This window comes from Drosophila nasuta, chromosome X (assembly GCF_023558535.2).
Source record: "Drosophila nasuta strain 15112-1781.00 chromosome X, ASM2355853v1, whole genome shotgun sequence".
NCBI classification, from domain to species: Eukaryota; Metazoa; Arthropoda; class Insecta; order Diptera; family Drosophilidae; genus Drosophila; species Drosophila nasuta.
In genome coordinates, this window is record NC_083459.1 from 13,355,936 (window position 1) to 13,378,059 (window position 22,124).

General features: G+C 44.9%; 1 protein-coding gene across 1 annotated transcript; it reads left to right on the forward strand.

Annotated features, from left to right (window-relative positions):
- Nucleotides 1-1,172: 1,172 nt before the first annotated feature.
- On the forward strand, nucleotides 1,173-21,409 carry LOC132796997 (CREB-binding protein). Its single transcript, XM_060808396.1, is given in 15 exon segments — nucleotides 1,173-1,362; nucleotides 3,127-4,689; nucleotides 5,113-5,682; nucleotides 5,793-6,170; nucleotides 6,974-11,281; nucleotides 11,345-11,634; nucleotides 11,725-11,882; nucleotides 13,490-13,600; nucleotides 13,684-14,632; nucleotides 14,704-14,808; nucleotides 14,810-14,935; nucleotides 14,998-15,228; nucleotides 15,303-15,700; nucleotides 16,884-18,519; nucleotides 20,080-21,409. Coding segments are annotated over 14 exon segments (10,230 nt in total). The 5' UTR covers nucleotides 1,173-1,362; nucleotides 3,127-4,634; the 3' UTR covers nucleotides 20,995-21,409.
- The last annotated feature ends 715 nt before the right edge of the window (nucleotides 21,410-22,124 follow it).

The window sequence follows — 22,124 nt, forward strand, 5'->3', positions numbered from 1 at the left end:
TTTGTCCCACTCGCACTCCTTCAATTTAGCCAGAATTGTGTATAGTTGTTATTCGGCCATCTCTTTTTTATCTGTGCTCTCGATTAATTTAATGTTCATGTGCATATGTGTGAGTTGTATGTGCTCGTTAATATTGTGTATGTGTGTGTGTGTACAAAAGTGTGTAACAAACAAAAGCGCGCAACAGCTTTAACAAAAAATTAAATAAAATTACATTTAACTGGCTAAACAAAAATCATTGATAAAAATTGACAATTGCATATTTATTTATTTCGTCGGTTATTTAAGTTGCAAGTGCCGGCTGCTAGACAAGGACAACGATAGTTCCACATCCTGGTAGAAACTCCGCTGAATTTTGGTTTTCATGAAACCACATAGCGTTTAGTGTGGCCGCCACGACTAAAAACATGCACATTGGCCACACTCTACACCACAATGTATACACTCGTTATTTTGTTATCTTGCGATTCTCTCCTACACTCAGGCATACGCACACATACAAAACTCACGCACACACACTCACGGCGCATGCCGCCTAAAATGTCCAATTTCGATACCTAGTGGGAATTTGTGACTGCGCTCTGTTTTGATATACACATAAATGTGTTAATTCCAACCAACCGGCAATTTAATATGGCTTATTTAATGTTTAAGCATGTTTCAATTTTTCCAAAGCGATTTTCTGTTGTCTATTCTTTTATTTTCTATTTTACTATCTCTTGAATTTTATAATAACTACAAAAAATTAATAAATATAATTTTTCTTTAAATTTTTTTTTTAATGTACAAAATTCGATTTTAATTAAACATACGTGTAAATATGTTTGTATTTGACAAAGTTTATACATTTTTGTATTTTCCCAGGCAAATATGAATAAGTAGAAAATATATGCCACAAACACCATACAAAGTATGCCAAATGTGTATAGCGTAGTGCTAGTTCCCAAGTCAGCAGTGTGTAGTAAGCTATTTCATCAGCCAATTTTGCAGTTAGCCATTGCTTAGCATGACACTCTTTTTCGTGTCTCTCAATGAGAGCGAATCTGAGCGCTGAGCGCGAGAGCGTGTGCTCTCATTCTCTCTGTCGAGTACCCTTACTCGTCACTGTCGCCACTGGCTGGCTGGCTGGCGTTACTGGTCGCGCTGTTGTTGCCGTTGTCGTTGTCGTCGTCTGGCACTAATACACAACACAGAGTCGCGGTCGTTTCAGCTTCAGTCTTTCTTTCTAGTTCTGTTGCTACTCGTTCGCGAAATCAGTTGACTTTCTGCTGCAACACAAGCGGACTGAAAATTTTTGTTTTAGTGTTGCAAAAAATTTTTTATAAATTATCTAAAATAACAAAAAAATGTGAAAAATATATGGTAAAAATGCGAAATTTTATAAAAATACAACAAATAATACAAAATTGAGTGCGCTGTAAAATAATTTTTTTTTATTAAACAAAACAAGTGCGGAAATTGTACGAATTTTTTTTATAATTTTCTACACAATTTTGTCGAATTTCGTATTTTGTGCAAAAAATTTACAAATTTTTGTAGCGCTGTCAAAAATATTAAATACGCGTTCAACACAAAAAATTTCTGCAATAGAAAACTTTGATACGACGATGAAGAAAACGGACGAGCAGCGCCACAAAAAAAAAAGGAATATATTTTCTGCCGTCTGTTTTTCTTTCTTTTTTCAATGCTGCTCGCACTCGTTGTCAGTTGCCTGTGCTGTGTGTATGCGCACACCAGTGTGAAAATACCAATACCAAAGTAAACCGACGTTTATTATGTGCGCTCTCTCTCTCTCTCTCTCTGTCTCTCTACTCACTGTATACTCGCTGACATTATTGTCTCGCTACATTTTGCTGCTACGTGTGTGTGTGTGTGTGTGTGCGCGGACGGCGCGTCTCAAGCGAGACGGAGAATAAACGTTTACGAATATGTGTGTGTGTGTGCGTTGCTATATATGTACATGTGCACTGGGCGCGCGCCTATTGTATCGAAGTGTGCTTTTTTTTTTTTTGTCTGCGTATGCGTGTGTGTGTGTGTGAGTGAGTGAGTGATAGTGTGTATGTATTGCGATGTACTCGCCAGCCGACAAGCACAAGCAAGCATTCGTAGCGGCGGCAGCGACGTTTCGCTTATAAGCGAAAAAGCTTTCGAAAAGCTTCAGCTGCACGTCGTCTGCTAGTGTATGTGCATGTGTGTGTGTGTGCTTTACTGTGCTGTGTGCTGTGCTGTGCTATGCTCTGCTCTTTGCTGTGTGTTTACTCGTCACTCGCACTCGTCTCTTGAAAACAACCGCCACTGTTCCAACATATGCGTGTGATGTGATGGAGCCGCCTTTTCAGATGCGGAAGCAAAAAAATAAATAGAAATTTTTTATAGACATTTTTTTTTCTTTTGATTTTTTCTGTAAATGACAGATGATAATGAAATGAATGCAAAGCATAAATCAAGTATTTATTTTTCCCCAATAATTTGGGGCATTGTTTACAAAAAATTGCGCGCGATTTAAAAAGTGGCGCACTTGGCGCACGCTGCTCTGGCACATTTTGTGTTGCGTGCGTGTTGGCCAAGTAAAAGTGCACACACACACACACACACATGCATATAAAATCATGACACATAGAGAGTGAAACACGTAGACGAATGCGAGGCGAATACGAATATACGAAGCACACACAGCACAGCAGAGCTCAGCTCGCGCGTTCAGCGAGTTGGCGAATACTACGAGAGCAACACACACACACACACATGCACACACTCACACACAGACATGTAGTGAGAAAATAGCAGCGAGTTGTATTCAGTCGGTCGGTTGGTCGCGGTCAGCAGGCGGCTAAGACAGCAGCAGAGCGGCTGAGGCAGTGAAACAACAGCCGCACCGCACCGCATGCGGATAAAATACGAAAAATAAAAATCAAAACCAAAAAATAATGAAACGCATTTTGCAATATGTTGTTGTTGAAAAATATATATTTGTATTTCAATTTCAATTTGATGTTGAGTTAAAAAGTTATGTGCGTGCAAAATTATAAATCGCGCGATGCTGCGAATTCGAATTCGAATGTGATGCGTTGTGTTGTGTTGTTCTAATTTTTTTTTTTGTTTTGTTGTTGTGTTATGTTTTTACAGTTATGTGCGATGTTCAATACAAAGCGAATGTAAACAAGACGACAGAAGCAGCAACAACAACAGCAACCGAGCAGCAACATCAACAAAAATAAAAGACATTTTCAACATGTGAATGCGCTTTACAAGAATAACAGCAAGAAGAAGAGGAAGAAGAAGAGCAACAACAAGAACTAACTGTAAACCAAAACGAATATGAACAGAAATTGAAAGTGGACAAAAATGCAAAATAATTCAAAAATGTTGCGGCAATAACAAATCAACAACAACAAGAACTGCGACGACAGCAGCAAATGCAACAATTTCAAATTTGCGCGCATTTGTTGCTAGGGAAACAAGAGCTACAAAATCAGCGGCAGTGTCTTCTTCTTCTTTTCGGATGTCCATTCAATTGCACTGAGAACAGAGCAACAACAACAACAGGAACAACAAGAAATTTACAAAAATTCCTAGCCAAGGCCGATTTAACAAAATTCGGCCAATTTGGTGGATTTTGTAGATTTTAAACACAAAATGCACTCGTCCGCATGCTGCTGTAAGACAAACAACAACAATCACTACAACAACAAAAACAACAACAAGAACAGCAGCAGCAGCAACAACATTAACGAACAGCAGGAAGAAGAAGAGCAGCAGCAGCAGCAGAAATATCCAAGGCGGGAACTGGAAGTGGAACTGTTGGAAAGTGCATGGGACGCCAGCAGAAGTGGAAGCAGCCACAGCAACAGGAACAGCAACAACAACAACGATCTCAACGGCGAACCAACGGAGGAGGAGGAATCAGCGAGGACGTGCTCAGCTGGAGCGCTCGCGGACGTCGCGGTGACGATAACGCTGACGACGCTGACGTCGTCGACTTCGTCGCAGCGGCAGACGGCAGCAGCAGCAGCAAAAGCAACAAAAGCAAAAGGAGTAACAATAACAAAGGAGTTACGTTTGTCAACAACTCCCGCAACAACAAAAACAACATTAGTAGAACAATTTAACAAGCCAGTGTGGATCAAGAACATTTGAAGCTGCAGCACTTAAGGATAACGTATATATAGAGCGATTTTATATATATATGCATATGAGTATGTATATGTATATATAAGTGTATGTATTATATATATATGTATATGTACAACATATGTGTGTGTATATATATGTATATGTATGTATATATATATATCCCCATATATATGTATGTATGTATGCATGGACATATGTACAAAGGAGCTACGATATCCGTGCGAAAACTGTCAATCAAGAAACATATTTATTGTTCATACTCCTCGTCAAACTCAACTCACAACTCAAGAATTTGTCGTCGTCGATCCGAGTTTTGTTTTCTGTCACATTTTTTTTACGGTCTTGCAAAAAACAAATCAACAAACAAAAAGAAAACAAGCAATCGCTATCATCGCAGGCAACAACAACAGCAACCACTCCAACAACAACAAGAACAGAAAAACTTTATATATATTCTCTAAGACGCGTTTTGCTGCCAAGGCAAGCAACAAAATCTATATATGATGGCCGATCACTTGGACGAACCACCTCAGAAGCGGGTCAAAATGGATACAAGTAAGTAATCCTTTATCCTTTATGGATATATATGGTTCGTGTCTTCTTCGAAGTCCATGCTACGGTTTGTGTCTCCACTTACACTCAAATGCTAAATATTTTGATTCCGGAATTTTGATGTCCTCCTGAACTATGTTGTGTCAAAATTAAAACTGTGACAGAGTGATTTAGTCAGCACAAAGAATATATATAGAAGATATCCAATTAGCATTATTGACTAATATGTCAAATGTAGAGTCACTTTGATGAGTGAGGTGTACAACCGATAACTAATTCTTATTAATCGAGGACTTATTCTTATAAATATCGAAACCGATTAACATGAGAAACTATGCAATCGAAAACTTATTATTAATATCGAAGTACTAGACAAAATATACCAAATTGTACTCACCTTTTCTTTTCTTTTACCTTTTCGTTTAGCGGATCTATTCTTTTTGGAAGAAAATCTACCCGATGAGCTGGTTTCCTCCAACAGCGGCTGGCCAGATCAGCTAAACACCGGCGGTGGCGGAGTTGGCGGCGTTGTCACAACGACAGCAGCCAACGCCGGCGGCGCTGGCGGACCAAATAAAACACCTGCCCAGGGACCCGGCCCGGGACCGGGTGGCCCAGGAGGTGGTGGCGTTGTGGTGCCACCGCAAATGAATGGTGCCGGCAGCGGCAATGGCGGTGGTGATGACGGCAGTGGCGGCAACGGCGGTGGCGGTGGCCCAGCTGGCAATCAACTGCGTCAAATGCAACACCATCAGCACTTGCAGCATCTGCTGCAGCAGCAGCAACAACAGCAACAACAGCAGCAGGGCAACAAGGGAGCCGGCGGCGGTGGCGGTGGCATGGTTGTGCCCAGCATGAATCAATTGGGCAGCAAATCGCCCAATCTGCAATCGCCGAACACGGCCGGCATTCAGGTGCCAACACAAATGGGCATGGTCAACTCGATGCCAATGTCCATCTCGAATAATGGTAACAATGGCATGAATGCCATACCGGGTAAGTCTTCCTTCTGGAACTGAACCTCAAGTTCATATTTCATTCGTTTCTCAACAAACTTTACAACATTTCCCTCTTTCTCTCTCTCGGTTGCAATCTGTTTTGTACAGGCATGAACACCATCTCACAAGGTAATCTTGGCAACATGGTGCTCACGAACAGCGGCGGCATGGGCGGCTTGAGTGGTGCCGGTGGCATGGTCAACACATTGAAGCAACCAAACGCGGCATCCATGATGAACGCCGTGCCCGGTGCGGTGGGTGTGGGTGTCGGTGTCGGTTCCGTCACCGGTTCAGTGCCTAATCAACAGGGAATGCATATGCAGAACGGTCCGATGATGGGTCGCATGGTCGGACAACAGCATATGCTGCGTGGTCCCCATTTAATGGGCGCCGGTGCCGGTGGCAACGGTCCAGGCGGCAACGGACCCGGCGGTGTTGTTGGCGCCAGCGGTGGTCCCCGCATGCAAAGTCCAAATATGCAGCTAGGTGCGTATCTTTTCTTCTGTTCTTCTTCTGTCACATTTACTATATGTATGAAAAATCTAAAGATCTATATAAAACAAACACTTTGCCCATTGATTTTGTCAGTCAAAATAGCTATGATGTTCTATTCTCCTATTGTATTTAAAGTCAAATAATAAGTTGGTATATTACTACCACAAAATACTAAATCAATTGAGAGGAGCACCGATAATAAGTTGGTCTATCACAACCACAAAACACGAAATTCCCTCGTATCGAGAGACTCTACAAATTGTGCATGTCAAAAAATGTGTAATTTGAAAATGAGAATAATAATCCAGAGTACATTTGGTGTATTAATGCCATAAAATACCAAATTTCCAAGTTTCAAATGTCAAATTGAAAAACAAGCAAAAGAATTGAGAGTTTAGATTTTATTTTACTAATTTTGGCAGTCAAAGAATTAGTAAATTTAGAAATCACAATGATAAACAAGATGCTACCGAAGAGTATATTCAATATACCAATTGTTTAGAGCTCAATTGGTATATTAATGCCACAAAATACTAAATTTGCTAGTATCGAATGTCAAATCGAAAAATAAACGAAATAAAAAATGAGATCCCAAAATGAAAGAGTTTTAGTTTGTCAAATAATGAGTACATTTCAAAATTACAATGATAAACGAAATGATACTAAAGAATAAATATATATTATGTTAAACTATTAGTATATTACTACCACAAAATACTGAAATACAACCAATGGCGTTTCCACTGTCAATTTGTACTCACTGTGTGTTCTATTTCAATAACGTTTTGTTAAAGGCCAACTAAATAACATGCCTTTCGGAGTTGGCAACTACGGAGCGCCCGGCGGCAACAATGCACAACAGCAGCAACAGCTGTTGACCCAGCAGATGGCCCAACGTGGCGGAGGCGGCGCCGTTGTGGCGCCCAACATGAGTGCGAGCATGCCACCGCAGGGCAATCGACCCATTGGCACCGTGGTGCCCATGTCCAGCATGGGTGCCGATGGAACGCCAACTGGAGCACCTGGTGGCCTGCAACAGCAACAGTTGGCGGCAGCGAATGCACAAATGAATCCCCAACAGCAACAGCCCGGTGGATTAGGACCACGTGCACCGCAGCCTCAGCTCTTGGGTCATCCCCAGCAACAGCAACAGCAACAACAACAGCAGCAACAACAACAGCAGCAGCAACAAGGCCAGCAACAGCCGGGCACATCTCAGCAACAGGGCGTTCCACCGGGAGGAGTACCAAACGCATTGGGCGGTGGAGGCGGCGGGGGTGCTGCCTCGGCGCCAAGCATGTCCGATGAGCGCAAGAAGCAGATACAGCAGCAGCTGATGTTGCTGCTGCACGCCCACAAGTGCAACCGACGCGAGAACCTCAATCCGAATCGCGAGGTCTGCAGCGTCAACTATTGCAAGGCAATGAAAGCTGTCCTCGCTCACATGGCCACATGCAAACAGAGCAAGGACTGCAGCATGCAACACTGCACCTCATCGCGTCAAATACTGTTGCATTATAAATCGTGCACACGCACCGATTGCATCATCTGTCTACCGTTCCGCCAGAATCATTCGCTGTTCCAGAATGCGAGTGGTGGCACCCCAACCGGAGCGGCTGGCTCGACGCCGCTCCAGCAGCAGCAGCAGCAACAGCAGCAGCAGCAGCAACAACAAGGACAACAGCAGCAACAGGTGCAGCAAAATCCGTCCGGTGTTGGCGGCGTTGGTGTCGTCGATGGCAAACCTGTGCCACAGAACGCTGGCGGTGCACAGAACACAGCAATTGTGTTGCCACAGCAACAGCAACAACAACAGCAGCAACAGTCCGCTGCTGGTGGTGCAGGAAATGTGGCCAAGAGCAATGCGGATATGGCACAGCAATTGGGTCAACAGCAGCAGCAGCAACATCAGCAGCAGCAGCAACAACAGCTGCAGCAACAGGAACTGCGTCGCTTTGAGGGCGTTGGTCCCACGGTGCCGGCTGGAATGCTTGGAGTGCCAGCTGGCATCCGAATGCCAGGCGGCGGACCAGCGGTGCGTGTGTTTGGCGGCGGCGGACCCGGCGGACCAATGCCAGCCGGACAGCAGAATGTGTTGCCGGTGGCGAACGAAGTGAACAGTCTGCAACAGCAACAGCAGCAGCAACAGGCCACTCAACAGGCTGGACAACAGATGATGCTGCAGGGATGCAACACAGTTGCGCCCGGTGGACGCAGACGCGCCATTCCCAACATGGTTGAACAGCAAGCGAATGCGCAACAGCAACAACAACAGCAGCAACAGCAACAACAATTGGGTAACATTCCAGCGCCACTGTCGGTCAATGTTGGTGGCTTCAATTCCAATGCCAATTTCGTTGGCGGCGGCAACAATGACAAACAACAACAGCAGCAACAGCAACAACAACAACTGGTTGGTCAAGCCGATCAGCTGGCTAAGATTAAGTTGCTGCAGGCGCAAGCGCAAGCAGCCGCAGCCCATGGCAATGCCGTCTCAGGTGGTGGAGCACCACCCGGTGGCGGCGGCGGCGGTGGTGGAGCGGGTGGCAACAATGCCGGCGGCCCAGCTGGCAGTGTGCTGATGCCGGCCGATACAACGGGTGCCACGTCCGTCTCGAGTGTGACGGGCGGCGGCGGCAGCGCTGGAAGCGGAGGCGGTGGCGGAGGAGGGAGCACAGCTGGTGGAGCGGGAGCGGGTGGTCCGGCTGGGGACAATGAGAAAGACTGGCGAGAATCGGTGACGGCAGATCTGCGCAATCATTTGGTCCACAAACTGGTGCAGGCCATCTTCCCCACCTCGGATCCGACAACGATGCAGGACAAGCGGATGCACAATCTCGTCTCGTACGCCGAGAAGGTCGAGAAGGATATGTACGAGATGGCCAAGTCACGATCCGAGTACTATCACCTGTTGGCCGAGAAGATCTATAAAATCCAAAAGGAGCTCGAGGAGAAACGTCTCAAGCGCAAGGAGCAGCATCAACAGCAGATGTTGCAGATGCAACAGGGCGGCGGTGGAGGGGGAGGCAGTGGACCCAACGGACCCAGTGGCAATGTGAATGTTGTCAATGCCACCTCACTGCCCAACAATCCACTCCAGCAGCAGCAGGCACTTCAAGGCAGCGGCGTTCGTCCCATTATCAGCCCGATTGGACCAACTGGCATGCTACAGCAACAGCAGCAGCAGCAACAACAACAACAGCAGCAACAGTTGCGTCCACAGGCACCGGGCATGGGCAACTGTTCGAATCAGCAATCCAATATGGTTGCTGTGACCGCAAGCATGCGCAGCCATTCGCCCGGCGGCAACATGCTGGCGATACAGCAGCAACAGCAGCAACGCATGCAGTTCCCGCAACAGCAGCAACAGCAGCCACAGCCTGGCCAACAGAGCGGCATGCTCGTTGGCCCGCCCGGACCCAGTCCCGGTGGCAACATGGTTGCTAATCCGGTGTTGTCGCCATTCAATGCGCAGCAGAACATGCAAACGGCGGCCGGCGGTGTGCTGACAAGTCCGGTGCCCAGTCAGCAGCAACAGTTCATCAATGCGAACGGGGGCAGCGGAGCGCAGAGTCAGCAGCAACTGAGCGAGATAATGAAGCAACGATTGCTGCATCAACAGCAACAGAATGCGGCAGCAGCAATGTTGATGCCTCAGTCGCCCTTCAACAGCAATGCATCGTCAGTTCCCAATCAACAGCAACAGCAGCAGCAGCAGCAACAACAAACGAATGCGTTTAGCTCACCAATGCAACAGAAGACACAGCAACAATCGGCCGTGAATGTGCTCAACAATATGCCGCCGACACCAACCAGTTTGGATGCATTGAATGCTGGCGGCGGTGCAGCTGGAGGAGGAGGTGCTGTCAGCGGTGGCGGAGGCGTTGTTGCAGCGCCAAGTCCATCGCCCAGTTTCATGTCGAATGGACCAATCGGCACGCCTTCGAACAACAATCCGCCATCGGTTAGCAGCAGCCTGATGCATCCGCTGAGCAATCGCGCCACGACACCGCCTTACATTGCCGGCTCTCCAGTGCCGCCAGCTGTGGCTAGCAGCAGCAGCACACCGACAGCGTCTGGTGCAGCACAGTCAGGTGCTGGAGCAGCGGCGACGGCGGCGGCGGCAACATCGGCTAGCAACAGCAACAGTAGTAGCAGCAGCAGCAGTACGACTAGCAGCAGCAGCAACAGCAGCAGCACGGCAGCGGCGGCAATCACAACAATGACCACAACGGCAGTGACAACGCCGCTCAGCTGTGCCTCATCTTCGGTAGCAACACCCACATCCACATCGATTGCATCCAGTGGCAATGGCAGCGGCGGCGGCAATGGCAATGGCAACGGCAACAGCAACTCAACGCCATCCGCCAGCAGCACGTTGTTGTTGATGGCACGCAGCAGTGGCAGCGGCAGCGGTAGCAACAACAGCAACAGCGAGAACAGCAGCAGCAGCAGCACGACAACAACAACTACGGCAACGACAGCAGCCACAGCAGCAGCAGCAGCACCTCCGCCCAGTCGCATGATGATGAGCACCTCAAGCAGTTTGTCATCACAGATGGCGGCACTGGAGGCCGCAGCGCGTGACAATGACAACGATACGCCATCGCCATCGCCCGGTGCGGGCAATGATAATACGAATGGCAGCAATGGCGGCGGTGGGATGTCGTCGAAGGGTAAACTGGACTCGATCAAGCAGGAGGATGAGATCAAGAAGGAGTTCATGGACGACAGTTGTGGCGGCAACGGCGATAGCTCGCAAATGGATTGCTCCACCGGTGGCAAGGGCAAGAATGTGAATAACGATGGCACCAACATGCTTAAGATGGACATCAAGTCCGAGGACGGCGAGGATGGTGATGTCAAGATCAAGACCGAACCGATGGATGTCGATGAATCGGGCGCCGGACGTGGCGGCAGCGGTGTCGCCCATGGGCCCGATGGTGCTCCAATTGTCGATGGCAGTGGCAAGGATGATATGAATGGTGCCATCTATGTGAATGCTGCGGGCAGTGCGACGGACATCAAGATCAAATCGGAGACGAAGCCACTTGTGCCCGAGCCACTTGCGCCCAATGCCGGTGACAAGAAGAAGAAATGCCGTAAGTTGTTCTTCAATCTTTAATCGATATGATAATACAAAAAAGTGTTCTAATCATTTGCAGAATTCAATCCAGAGGAGTTGCGCTCAGCGCTGTTGCCAACGCTGGACAAACTGTATCGCCAGGAGCCGGAGTCAGGGCCATTTCGTTACCCAGTCGATCCACAAGCGTTGGGCATACCCGATTACGTTGATATTGTGAAGAAGCCCATGGATCTGGGCACCATACGAAACAACATACTCACTGGCAAGTACAGTGATCCCTGGGAATACGTCGACGATGTGTGGCTAATGTTCGACAATGCCTGGCTATACAATCGCAAAACATCGCGAGTCTATCGCTACTGCACCAAGGTTGGTTTCATTATCATCCATTACCGTCATTAAATATATACTGATCTCGAATTGAATTATTTCATTCATTTTCTTTACTTTTACCTTTAGCTATCGGAGGTGTTTGAGGCTGAGATCGATCCCGTTATGCAGGCGCTGGGATACTGCTGTGGACGCAAGTACACATTCAATCCCCAAGTGTTGTGCTGCTACGGCAAACAACTGTGCACGATTCCACGCGACGCCAAGTATTACAGCTATCAAAATAGGTGAGTTGTTGCGACTTTCGTCAACATATGTACTACTCTTCATGCAATACATCCTTTTTTTAAGTGTACCCAAATTGTATACTACTATATACTGAATACAATCTGAATATACTATATATTTATACTACTATATACTGAATATACTATATGTGCTATAGATATATACCACTATATACTGCATATACTACAGATATATACTGCTATATACTAAATATACTGTATATACTATGTATTGATACTACTATATACTAAACATACTGCATATACTATGTATTTTTACTATATATACAATATATTTATACTACTAAATACAGTATTTATTGTATAGATAGTAGTATACTACTATATACTGAATATGCTATAGATATATACAACTATGTATACGGTATATACAGTATTTATAGTATAGATAGTAGTATACAGTGTAAAGTAGTATATGAGTGTAGTATATACGGTATATAATAGTATTAATATATGGGTTATACAGTATGTACTATGATACATTTATACTACTAAGTGCTTTATATACTATAAATACATAGTAGTATAGCTACTATAGATATATACTGCTATATACCGTATATACCATAGATATATACTACTATATACTGTATATACCGTATACATATATAATAATGTATACTATATATATACTCTATAACACTGAACTCGCTTTTGGCGCTTAAGTAAACTTCCAAAAATGTTTCTCAAATCAACTCGTGCTACAGTCGCCATTTGTCCTAGTTCCTTTTGCTTTTTTCTGTTTGTTCGATGTTTGATTAATATTGCGATTACCATTAGGAATATAATTAGGATGCACACTAATGTGAATGTTTTTCGGGTTCGTCCTTAAGGATATATACATACATACATATATGTGTAAATGCTATTGTCAGTTGTTTTATAATTTAAATTGATGTCAAGTGTCAACTATTTTTATTTTTTATGATTTCTTTTTCTTGCTTGCTTGCCTACATAAATGAATAACTCTACATCGAAAGTACAACAAAGAAAAGCATAGCTTACATTTGGGTTCAAAATGCATTTTTAATGATGTGTATAAATCTCGTTTAAGAAGTATAGTTTATTACTTTGTAGTGTGAATTATCTCTGACTTCTAAATATGGTTTACAGACTGGGTATAAAACAGCACAGAATTAAGGAACTTTTTTTTTTTGAGAATATTTTAGTTTTCCCTCGCCAAAGCCATTTATTTATTTATGTATTTATTATTAATAATAATGACTAACAAAATATATCGGAAAACAATAATATCGGAGCTTTTGGATGTATAATAGAATGTAATTTTATACATTGGTCGCGTATGTTATTTTGAAATCGAACACAAATCATAATTATATTGTGTGATGATGAATACATATGAGACAGCAAGCAGAGATTATTATTTTTTGATTCATTTGTTTATTGCTGCTTATATTTTGAATTGAATTTTTATTATTTTGTAAATCGTGTGTTGTGCTTATCGTTAATTGTTCGTTCTATTGTCATCGCCTCCCCCCAAAAATAAATCTCATCGTCATCGTCATCGCCTCATCGCAATCGCAATCGTAACTTGTTGTTGCCCATGAAAATCACACAACAAACAGTCTAAAGGAATACGGTGTTGCATCAAATAGATACACGTTCTGCCAGAAGTGCTTTAATGACATACAGGGAGACACTGTGACCCTGGGCGATGATCCGCTGCAGTCTCAAACGTAAGTTGAACAAATGAAAAACGAATTCAACATCCACAAACTATTATTATTATTGTTATGTTCACGTTTTCATTCAAACACAGGCAAATCAAGAAGGACCAATTCAAGGAGATGAAGAACGATCATCTGGAGCTGGAGCCATTTGTCGATTGCCAGGAGTGCGGACGCAAACAGCATCAGATCTGTGTGCTCTGGCTGGATTCGATTTGGCCCGGCGGATTTGTGTGTGATAATTGCCTCAAGAAGAAGAACTCCAAGCGAAAGGAGAACAAATTCAATGCCAAGCGTTTGCCGACCACCAAACTAGGCGTCTACATCGAGACGCGTGTCAACAATTTCCTCAAGAAAAAGGAAGCCGGCGCCGGGGAAGTGCACATTCGTGTCGTCTCATCGTCGGACAAATGCGTCGAGGTGAAGCCGGGCATGCGACGTCGCTTCGTTGAGGGCGGCGAAATGATGCAAGAGTTTCCGTATCGGGCTAAAGCTTTATTCGCCTTCGAGGAGGTCGATGGCGTCGATGTCTGCTTCTTTGGCATGCACGTGCAGGAATACGGATCGGAGTGTCCGGCGCCGAATACGCGACGTGTCTACATTGCCTATCTCGATTCGGTGCACTTCTTTCGACCCCGACAATATCGTACCGCTGTCTATCATGAGATATTGCTCGGCTACATGGACTATGTGAAGCAGCTGGGCTATACGATGGCCCACATTTGGGCGTGTCCGCCGTCTGAGGGCGACGATTACATATTTCACTGCCATCCGACTGATCAGAAAATACCAAAGCCGAAGCGCTTACAGGAATGGTACAAGAAGATGCTCGACAAGGGCATGATTGAGCGTATCATTCAGGACTACAAGGACATACTGAAGCAGGCCATGGAGGATAAGCTTGGCTCCGCAGCCGAATTGCCTTATTTCGAGGGCGATTTTTGGCCCAATGTGCTCGAGGAGAGCATCAAAGAACTCGACCAAGAGGAGGAGGAGAAACGCAAACAAGCTGAAGCCGCCGAAGCAGCTGCTGCTGCCAATGTAAGTACATTTAATTCGATGATTTCTTTTTATTGGATATACCATTCGAATCTTCTGTTGTATTATTATAGCTCTTTTCCATTGAGGATAACGAGGTGAGTGGCGATGGTAAGAAGAAGGGGCAGAAAAAGGCGAAGAAGTCAAACAAATCGAAGGCAGCTCAGCGTAAGAATAGCAAAAAAATCCAATGAGCATCAATCGGGCAATGATTTGTCTGCCAAGATCTATGCAACGATGGAGAAGCACAAGGAAGTGTTCTTTGTCATACGCTTGCACTCGGCACAGTCGGCTGCAAGTCTTGCGGTAAGTTCATTAAACCTGTTGCAAATTGAATCATGTACATAACTTTCCCCTTCCATGCACAGCCTATACAAGATCCCGATCCGCTGTTAACCTGTGATCTGATGGATGGTCGTGATGCGTTCCTCACACTGGCGCGCGACAAGCACTACGAGTTCTCATCGCTGCGACGTGCCCAATTCTCCACGCTGTCCATGTTGTACGAGCTGCACAATCAAGGCCAAGACAAGTTTGTGTACACGTGCAACAACTGCAAGACGGCTGTCGAAACGCGTTATCACTGCACAGTCTGTGATGTAAGTTTTATTCTCCTTTTCGAAAACACCATTCTTCATCACTCACTCTTTTCATACTCTCTTTTTTTCTTTAGGATTTCGATTTGTGCACCGTGTGCAAGGAGAAGGTTGGCCATCCGCACAAGATGGAGAAACTTGGCTTCGATCTGGATGATGGCTCAGCACCGGCCGATCTCAAGCAAGCCAATCCACAGGAGGCTAGAAAACAATCCATCCAGCGTTGCATTCAATCATTGGTCCATGCGTGCCAGTGTCGCGATGCCAACTGCCGTCTGCCTTCGTGCCAGAAGATGAAGCGCGTCGTCCAGCACACGAAGAACTGCAAGCGAAAGACAAATGGCGGTTGCCCCATCTGCAAGCAACTCATCGCTCTCTGCTGCTATCATGCCAAGCATTGCCAGGAGCAAAAGTGTCCAGTACCCTTCTGTCCGAATATCAAGCACAAGCTGAAGCAGCAGCAACTCCAACAAAAGTAAGTACTGAGAGCTAACAATTTATAGTTAAAGAGTTACGATTACGAGAGTTATTCTCTCGCATTATACCCGCTACTCATAGGATTGAAGGCCGAAAAAGTCATCTCCAATTCCTTAAAGTATCTATATTCTTGATCAGCATAAACACCCGGGGCGATATAGCCTTGTTCGTCTGTCTGTCTGACCGTATAAAATATATTGAAGCTTTGAGACTATAAGAAATAAAAACTATAATGTTTTTCGACACTTGTTTGCACCTAAATCAAGATTTGTTCAGATTAGTAAGCGTAATTGTGTAGCAACATTTTTGGTATATGCAATATAATAACTACAGAATTTATAATTCCTGAAAATTAAATTGGGAATCCTATACAATTTTTAGAAGTTTTTTAAGAAATACTTTTGTATGGCAAAAAAAAAACCTACTGTAATGGGACTGACGAGCTGGTATATTTTGTACCCTATGGTATATTTTAAATATAATTCTAGACCGATATACAATAGCCTTCATATTTTAGTATTTTATCGATATGTAAGTTCGGTATCTTTCGAGTAGGTATATTTTGAATGTAGTACCAAACCCATATACCAAAACGTATCCTTTGGTATATTTCAGTATTTTTTGTATATAAATTCGGTATATATATTATGTATGTAGTACTATACCGATATGTCAAGTATATTTCCGGCACATTTCAGTAATTTTCGGTATAGTTCAGTATTTTTTCGGTACACAAATTCAGTATATTTTAAGCATGTATATTGAAAATGGAATACTACACATACCGATATACCAAACACAACCTTTGGTATATTTCAGTATTTTTGGCATATTAATTCGGTATATATTCAGTACATATTTTGAATGTAGTACTATACTGATATGTCAAGTATATTTTCGGCACATTTCAGTATTTTTTCGGTACACAAATTCAGTATATTTTTTGGCATGTGTATTGAAAATGGAATACTAAACGCATACCTATATACCAAACATAATACATTTGGTATATTTCAGTATTTTTTCCGTATATAAATTCGGTATATTTTTCGAATATGGTTTCATTGGAAATAGGTAGCGGGTAGACCAAACTCAACTCGTCGATCTCACTCGACTGCACTTTATTTAACGCTGTACTTAACCCACCTCACCTCAAATTCATTCTTTCCTCCCTCCCCCAGATTACAACAGCAACAATTGCTGCGCAGACGCGTGGCCCTCATGTCCAGAACTGCTGCGCCAGCGGCACTGCCTGGGCCAGCTGTGAGCGGGCCCGTGGTAACAGCCGGTGGCGTCGGAGTCGGCGGCGTCGGGGTCGGAGTCGGAGTGCCAGTGGTTGGGATGTCGGGAGCCGGTGGCCCGGTGGTTACCCAACAGGTGATACCTGGCCAGGCGGCCATAATGCCAGCGAGTGCCGGCGATATGAGTCCATCGACAGTACCGGTGCCGTCACCGGTCTCGGCTGCGGGTGGGATGGGCGGCATGGCATCGCCGCATCCACCGCATCAGCCGGGCATTGGGATGAAGCCGGGCAGCGGTCACTCGCCGTCGCCGAATGTGCTGCAGGTGGTCAAACAGGTGCAGGAGGAGGCGGCACGGCAGCAGGTGCCGCACAGCTTTGGCAAAGGCGTCCCAATGGCGCCGCCAGTGATGCAACGATCGATGGGCGTCGGTGTCGGTGTCGGAGTCGGCGGCGTCGGTGTCGGGCCCAACCAGGGCCCGATGGGCGGCATGGTCGGCAATGTGGGCGTCAATCAGCTGGCCGGCAATGTCGGCGTGGGCGGACCAGGAGCTGGTGGCCCACTCTCCGGTGGGGCCAACTGCAACAATGTGCTCAACGCCAACAATCTGCTGCCCATGGAGCAGTGGGGCGGCGGCGTTAATGTTGGCGGTGCCGGACAGCAGCGGTATGCGAACAATGCGCCCAACCAGCAGCCGGGCGGCATGCGACAGTCGAACCAACAACTGATGCAACAGAACCTTCAGCAACAGCAGCAGCAACAACAACAACAACAGATGATGGGCATGCCGCCCAATCAGATGGGTGTTGGCGTTGGCCTCGGTGTCGGCGTTGGCGTCGGCGGCGTTGGTGCCGGTCAAATGCCTGTTCTGGGCGCTGGCGTTGGCATGGGCGGCGGCGGCGGTGGCGGTGGTGCACCGCATGGCATCGGCATGGGTGCGCCCATGGGCGCGGCAGCTGGCGGCGGTGGCGGTGTTCGACCGCCGGGCGCTCAAGGTGGTCCGGTCGGTGCCGGTGGCTCGGGTGGCGGACCGAATATGGTGAATGGACCGCCGCTGAACACACAGACGCTGGCCCAGATCATGCAGAAGATCAAGAACAATCCGACCAACGAGAGCAACCAGCACATACTCAGCATTCTCAAGCAGAATCCACAGATAATGGCGGCCATCATTAAGCAGCGGCAGCAAAGTCAAATCAATGCTGCTGCAGGCGGAGCTGGCGGCGGATCGATTCAGTCCGGCAATGGACCCCAGACGGCGCAACAGCAGCAGCAGCAACAACAGCAGCAACAACAACAACAGCAGCAACAACAACAGCAGCAGCAAGTTATGCAACAGCAGCAAATGCAGCACATGATGAACCAACAGCAGCAACAGGGTCCTGGTCCTGGAGGTCCCGTCGGTCCCGGACAGCAAATGGGACCCGGCCAACAGCAACAGCAGCAGCAGGTGAACCTGATGCAAGCGACACAACAGCAACAGCAGGGGCCACCGCATCAACGCATGGCGAACATGCAGAATGCAGCGATGATGATTCCAAATCTGCCGCCCGGTGTAACAACGCAAGGCAACATGGTAAGTTCAAATCGAAAGCACTTTCAATGAACCCCACAATGAACAGATGCGGATGCGGATGCGAAGGCGGAGACGGCAATCTTTTTAGAGGATTGATTGTATTTCTTGTTTTCTGAGTAGTTTAGCCAAGATGACAAAATCCAAAACAAAACAAAATTTTAACGAGTTTATGTTTCTTTCGTTGTTTCTATTGTGTTATGTTTAAACTGTTTTTGACCCCCCACAATAATAATTCGCATTCATTGATGCCAGTTAGGGACAGTTTCAAATAAAAAATTTATGTTAATAAATAGAGTTCGAAACCATATTGCTTTTAAAAGTACTTCTCTCAAAGTTAGTGTTTGATTAAATTGAAACAAATTATAAAAGTGAATGCTCATTAATATTGTATCCAGTGTTTGTTACAGCCAAAACAAGATTGCTCCTTTGTATTATGTCAAGAAACGAAGAATTTGTTGTTGTTGTTGTGAGAAATGTACCAGAAGTGCATATATATATTTGTCTCCCTTCTAATACGATCAATCTCTCTTAATATCAATTATATAGTATTTGTTACAGCCAGAAGAAAAAGATTGCTTTATTCCCTACCTCAATCAAGAAAAGAAGAATTTGTTGTTTTCAGAAATGTACCAAAAGAAGTGTCTTTGTCCCTGTCTTTCTGATCGATCGTATAACGATCTCTCTTAATATCAATTATGCAGTGTTTGTTACAGCCAAAAGAAGAAGATTGAAGCTTGCTTTATTCCCTACCTCAATCAAGAAAAGAAGAATTTTGTTAACAGTTGTGAGAAATGTACCACAAGAAGTTTGTTTGTCTCTTTCTTTTTGATACGATCGATCGATTATTTTATTTAAAATTTGCAATTGTATTTGATGAAATTTAGAAAATATGATAAAAGTTAATGCCTATTAATGTTACATCCAGTGTTTGTTACAGCCAAAAGAAGAAGATTGCTTTATTCCCTACCTCAATCAAGAAAAGAAGAATTTGTTGTTGTGTCTCTTTCTTTCTGACACGATCGATCTCTCTTAATATCCATTATGCAGTATTTGTTACAGCCAAAAGAAGAAGATTTAAGTGGAGTACCCTTCCTCAATCAATCAAGAAAATAATAATTTGTTTACAGTTGTGAGAAATATTCATATATATATTTGTCTCTTTCTGATACGATCGATCTCTCTTAATATCAATTATCCAGTGTTTTCAACAGCCAAAAGAAGAAGATTGAAGTGAATACTCTTCCTCAATCAATCAAGAAAAGAATGATTTGTTCACAGTTGAGAGAATTGTATCAAGAATGCATATATATATGCATATATATTTGTCTCTTTCTTTCTGATACGATCGATCTCTCTTAATATCAATTATGCAGTGTTTGTTACAGTCAAAAGAAGAAGATTTAAGTGGAATGCCCTTCCTCAATCAATCAATCCCTTCCTGAATCAAGAAAAGAATAATTTGTTCACAGTGAGAAATCTACCAAAAGTACATTGTATTTGTCTCCTTCTTTCTGATGCGATCTCAATCTCTCATCTCTCGTCTCTCTTTCACACACACAGGGTGCTAACCAAAACTGGAACAAGATGCGCTACATGCCATTGAATCAATACCCACCACCATATCCTCAACGCCAACGCGGTCCACACATCGGTGGCGCTGGCCAACAACAATTTCCGGGCGGCGGGGCAGCTGGCAACTTTAATCCGGGCAATGCCGGACCTGTTGCTGGTGTCCCAGTGTCTGGGGCCAATGTTGGTGGCAGCGGGGGTGGCGGCGTTGCGGGTCCCGGCTCTGAGCAATACTCGTTAGCGAATGCGACGGTGCCGAATATGCTGCAGCAGCAGCAACAGGGCGGCGGCGGCGGGGGCGTCAAGCAGGGATCCCAGCAACAGATGGGCGTGATGCAGCCGGGCATGCAACAGCAACAACAACAACAGCAGCCACTGCAACAGCAGCAGCAACAAATCATGCAGGTTGTGGCAGGCGGCGGTGGCGGCATGCCGAATACGACACCAGGAGGCGGCGGTGGCATTGGCGGTGGCAACACCGCATCGGTGATGGGTCCACCGACGCCGCATACGCTGCAACAGCAATTGATGCAATCGCAGCAGGCGCGCTCATCGCCACCGATCCGATCACCGCAACCGACGCCATCGCCACGATCGGCGCCATCGCCTCGCGGTCCCTCGGCATCGCCACGTGCCCAGCCGTCGCCTCACCATGTGATGAGCAGCCAATCGCCGGCGCCGCAAGCGCCACACGATCCGATGCACGGTCATGGGATGCACCATCAGTCACCGCTGCCGGGTGTGCCCCAGGATGTGGGCGTTGGCGGTGTCGGTGTGGGAGTCGGTGTCGGAGTTGGAGTTGGCGTCGGTGTTGGCGTTAATGCTGTTGGCAATGTTGTCGGCAATGCTGGCGGCGTCCTGCCCGATGCCTCAGATCAGCTGACCAAGTTTGTGGAGCGGCTTTAGTGCAACAACAACATTGCCGGCGCCGGCAATGACAACAACAACAAACAAAGCAGCAGCAGCAGTAGCAACGTTCACTTTCGTTGCAATGGCCAGCCAACAACGGAGCAACAACAACAGCAACATCAACAGCAGCAACCATCGTCGTCGTCATCATCATCAGCGTCAGCGTCGAAATCGCCGCATTACTTTTGATTCACGGCGCATTTTCGCATTGAATGTTGCTTCTTCGATTTAGACAGAGAACGAAGTCAACAAGAATATTGTGTGTTACAACTTTATAAATAATTTTCTTATGTATAGAATTATGCTTAGGTTCGGCTATCAACTAACTATTATACTACTACACATACATACATACATACTATATCGCTTTAGTTCATTTCAATTTCAACTTTTGTGTAGTTTATTTTATTGTTTTTTTACAAACTGATCCTCTGATTGTGTTATCATCACTTTACTTACATATATTTACGTCATGCAGGAAAGGATTATTTTCACGAGTTTTCATATATAGAACTATATATACATACATATATATATATACGTATAGAACATAATGTGGCACTTGATAAGTTTAGGAAGGATTTGAACAAAGCTCATACAGCAACTGAAACGATTTTGATTATGATAATTACACCATATTGATTATCACTATTATTTTAAATCATATTTATCAATATTTAGTGCAATCGGTTAGGTCACACACACACACCAACACACAGCATACGGAAATAGCAAGAACTAGAAATATTAAACGTAAAACGTTAAAATTATGGTTTTTCTTTAGAGTACACAACAAGACACAAGTACACAAAAACAAAAGAAAGGAAACTTAAAGAGCAATGCTGAAGATGCTGCGAATTAAAACGAAACAAAAACAAAAAAGAAAAAGAAAAAAACAAGAAAAAAGTCGAGAATAATATTAACTAAACCAAACACAAATTAAAAACAAAAAAAAGGGAAAAAAACTTAGAATACATTATATATATACATATATATATGATAATACTAATAATAATAATATTGATAATGATAATGATAGTATCTGGATGTATATACACTCTATTTTATTTGATGCGTCTGTACTGTATGCAATTTTACCTACACGTTTAAAAAATCAAACAAAAAAA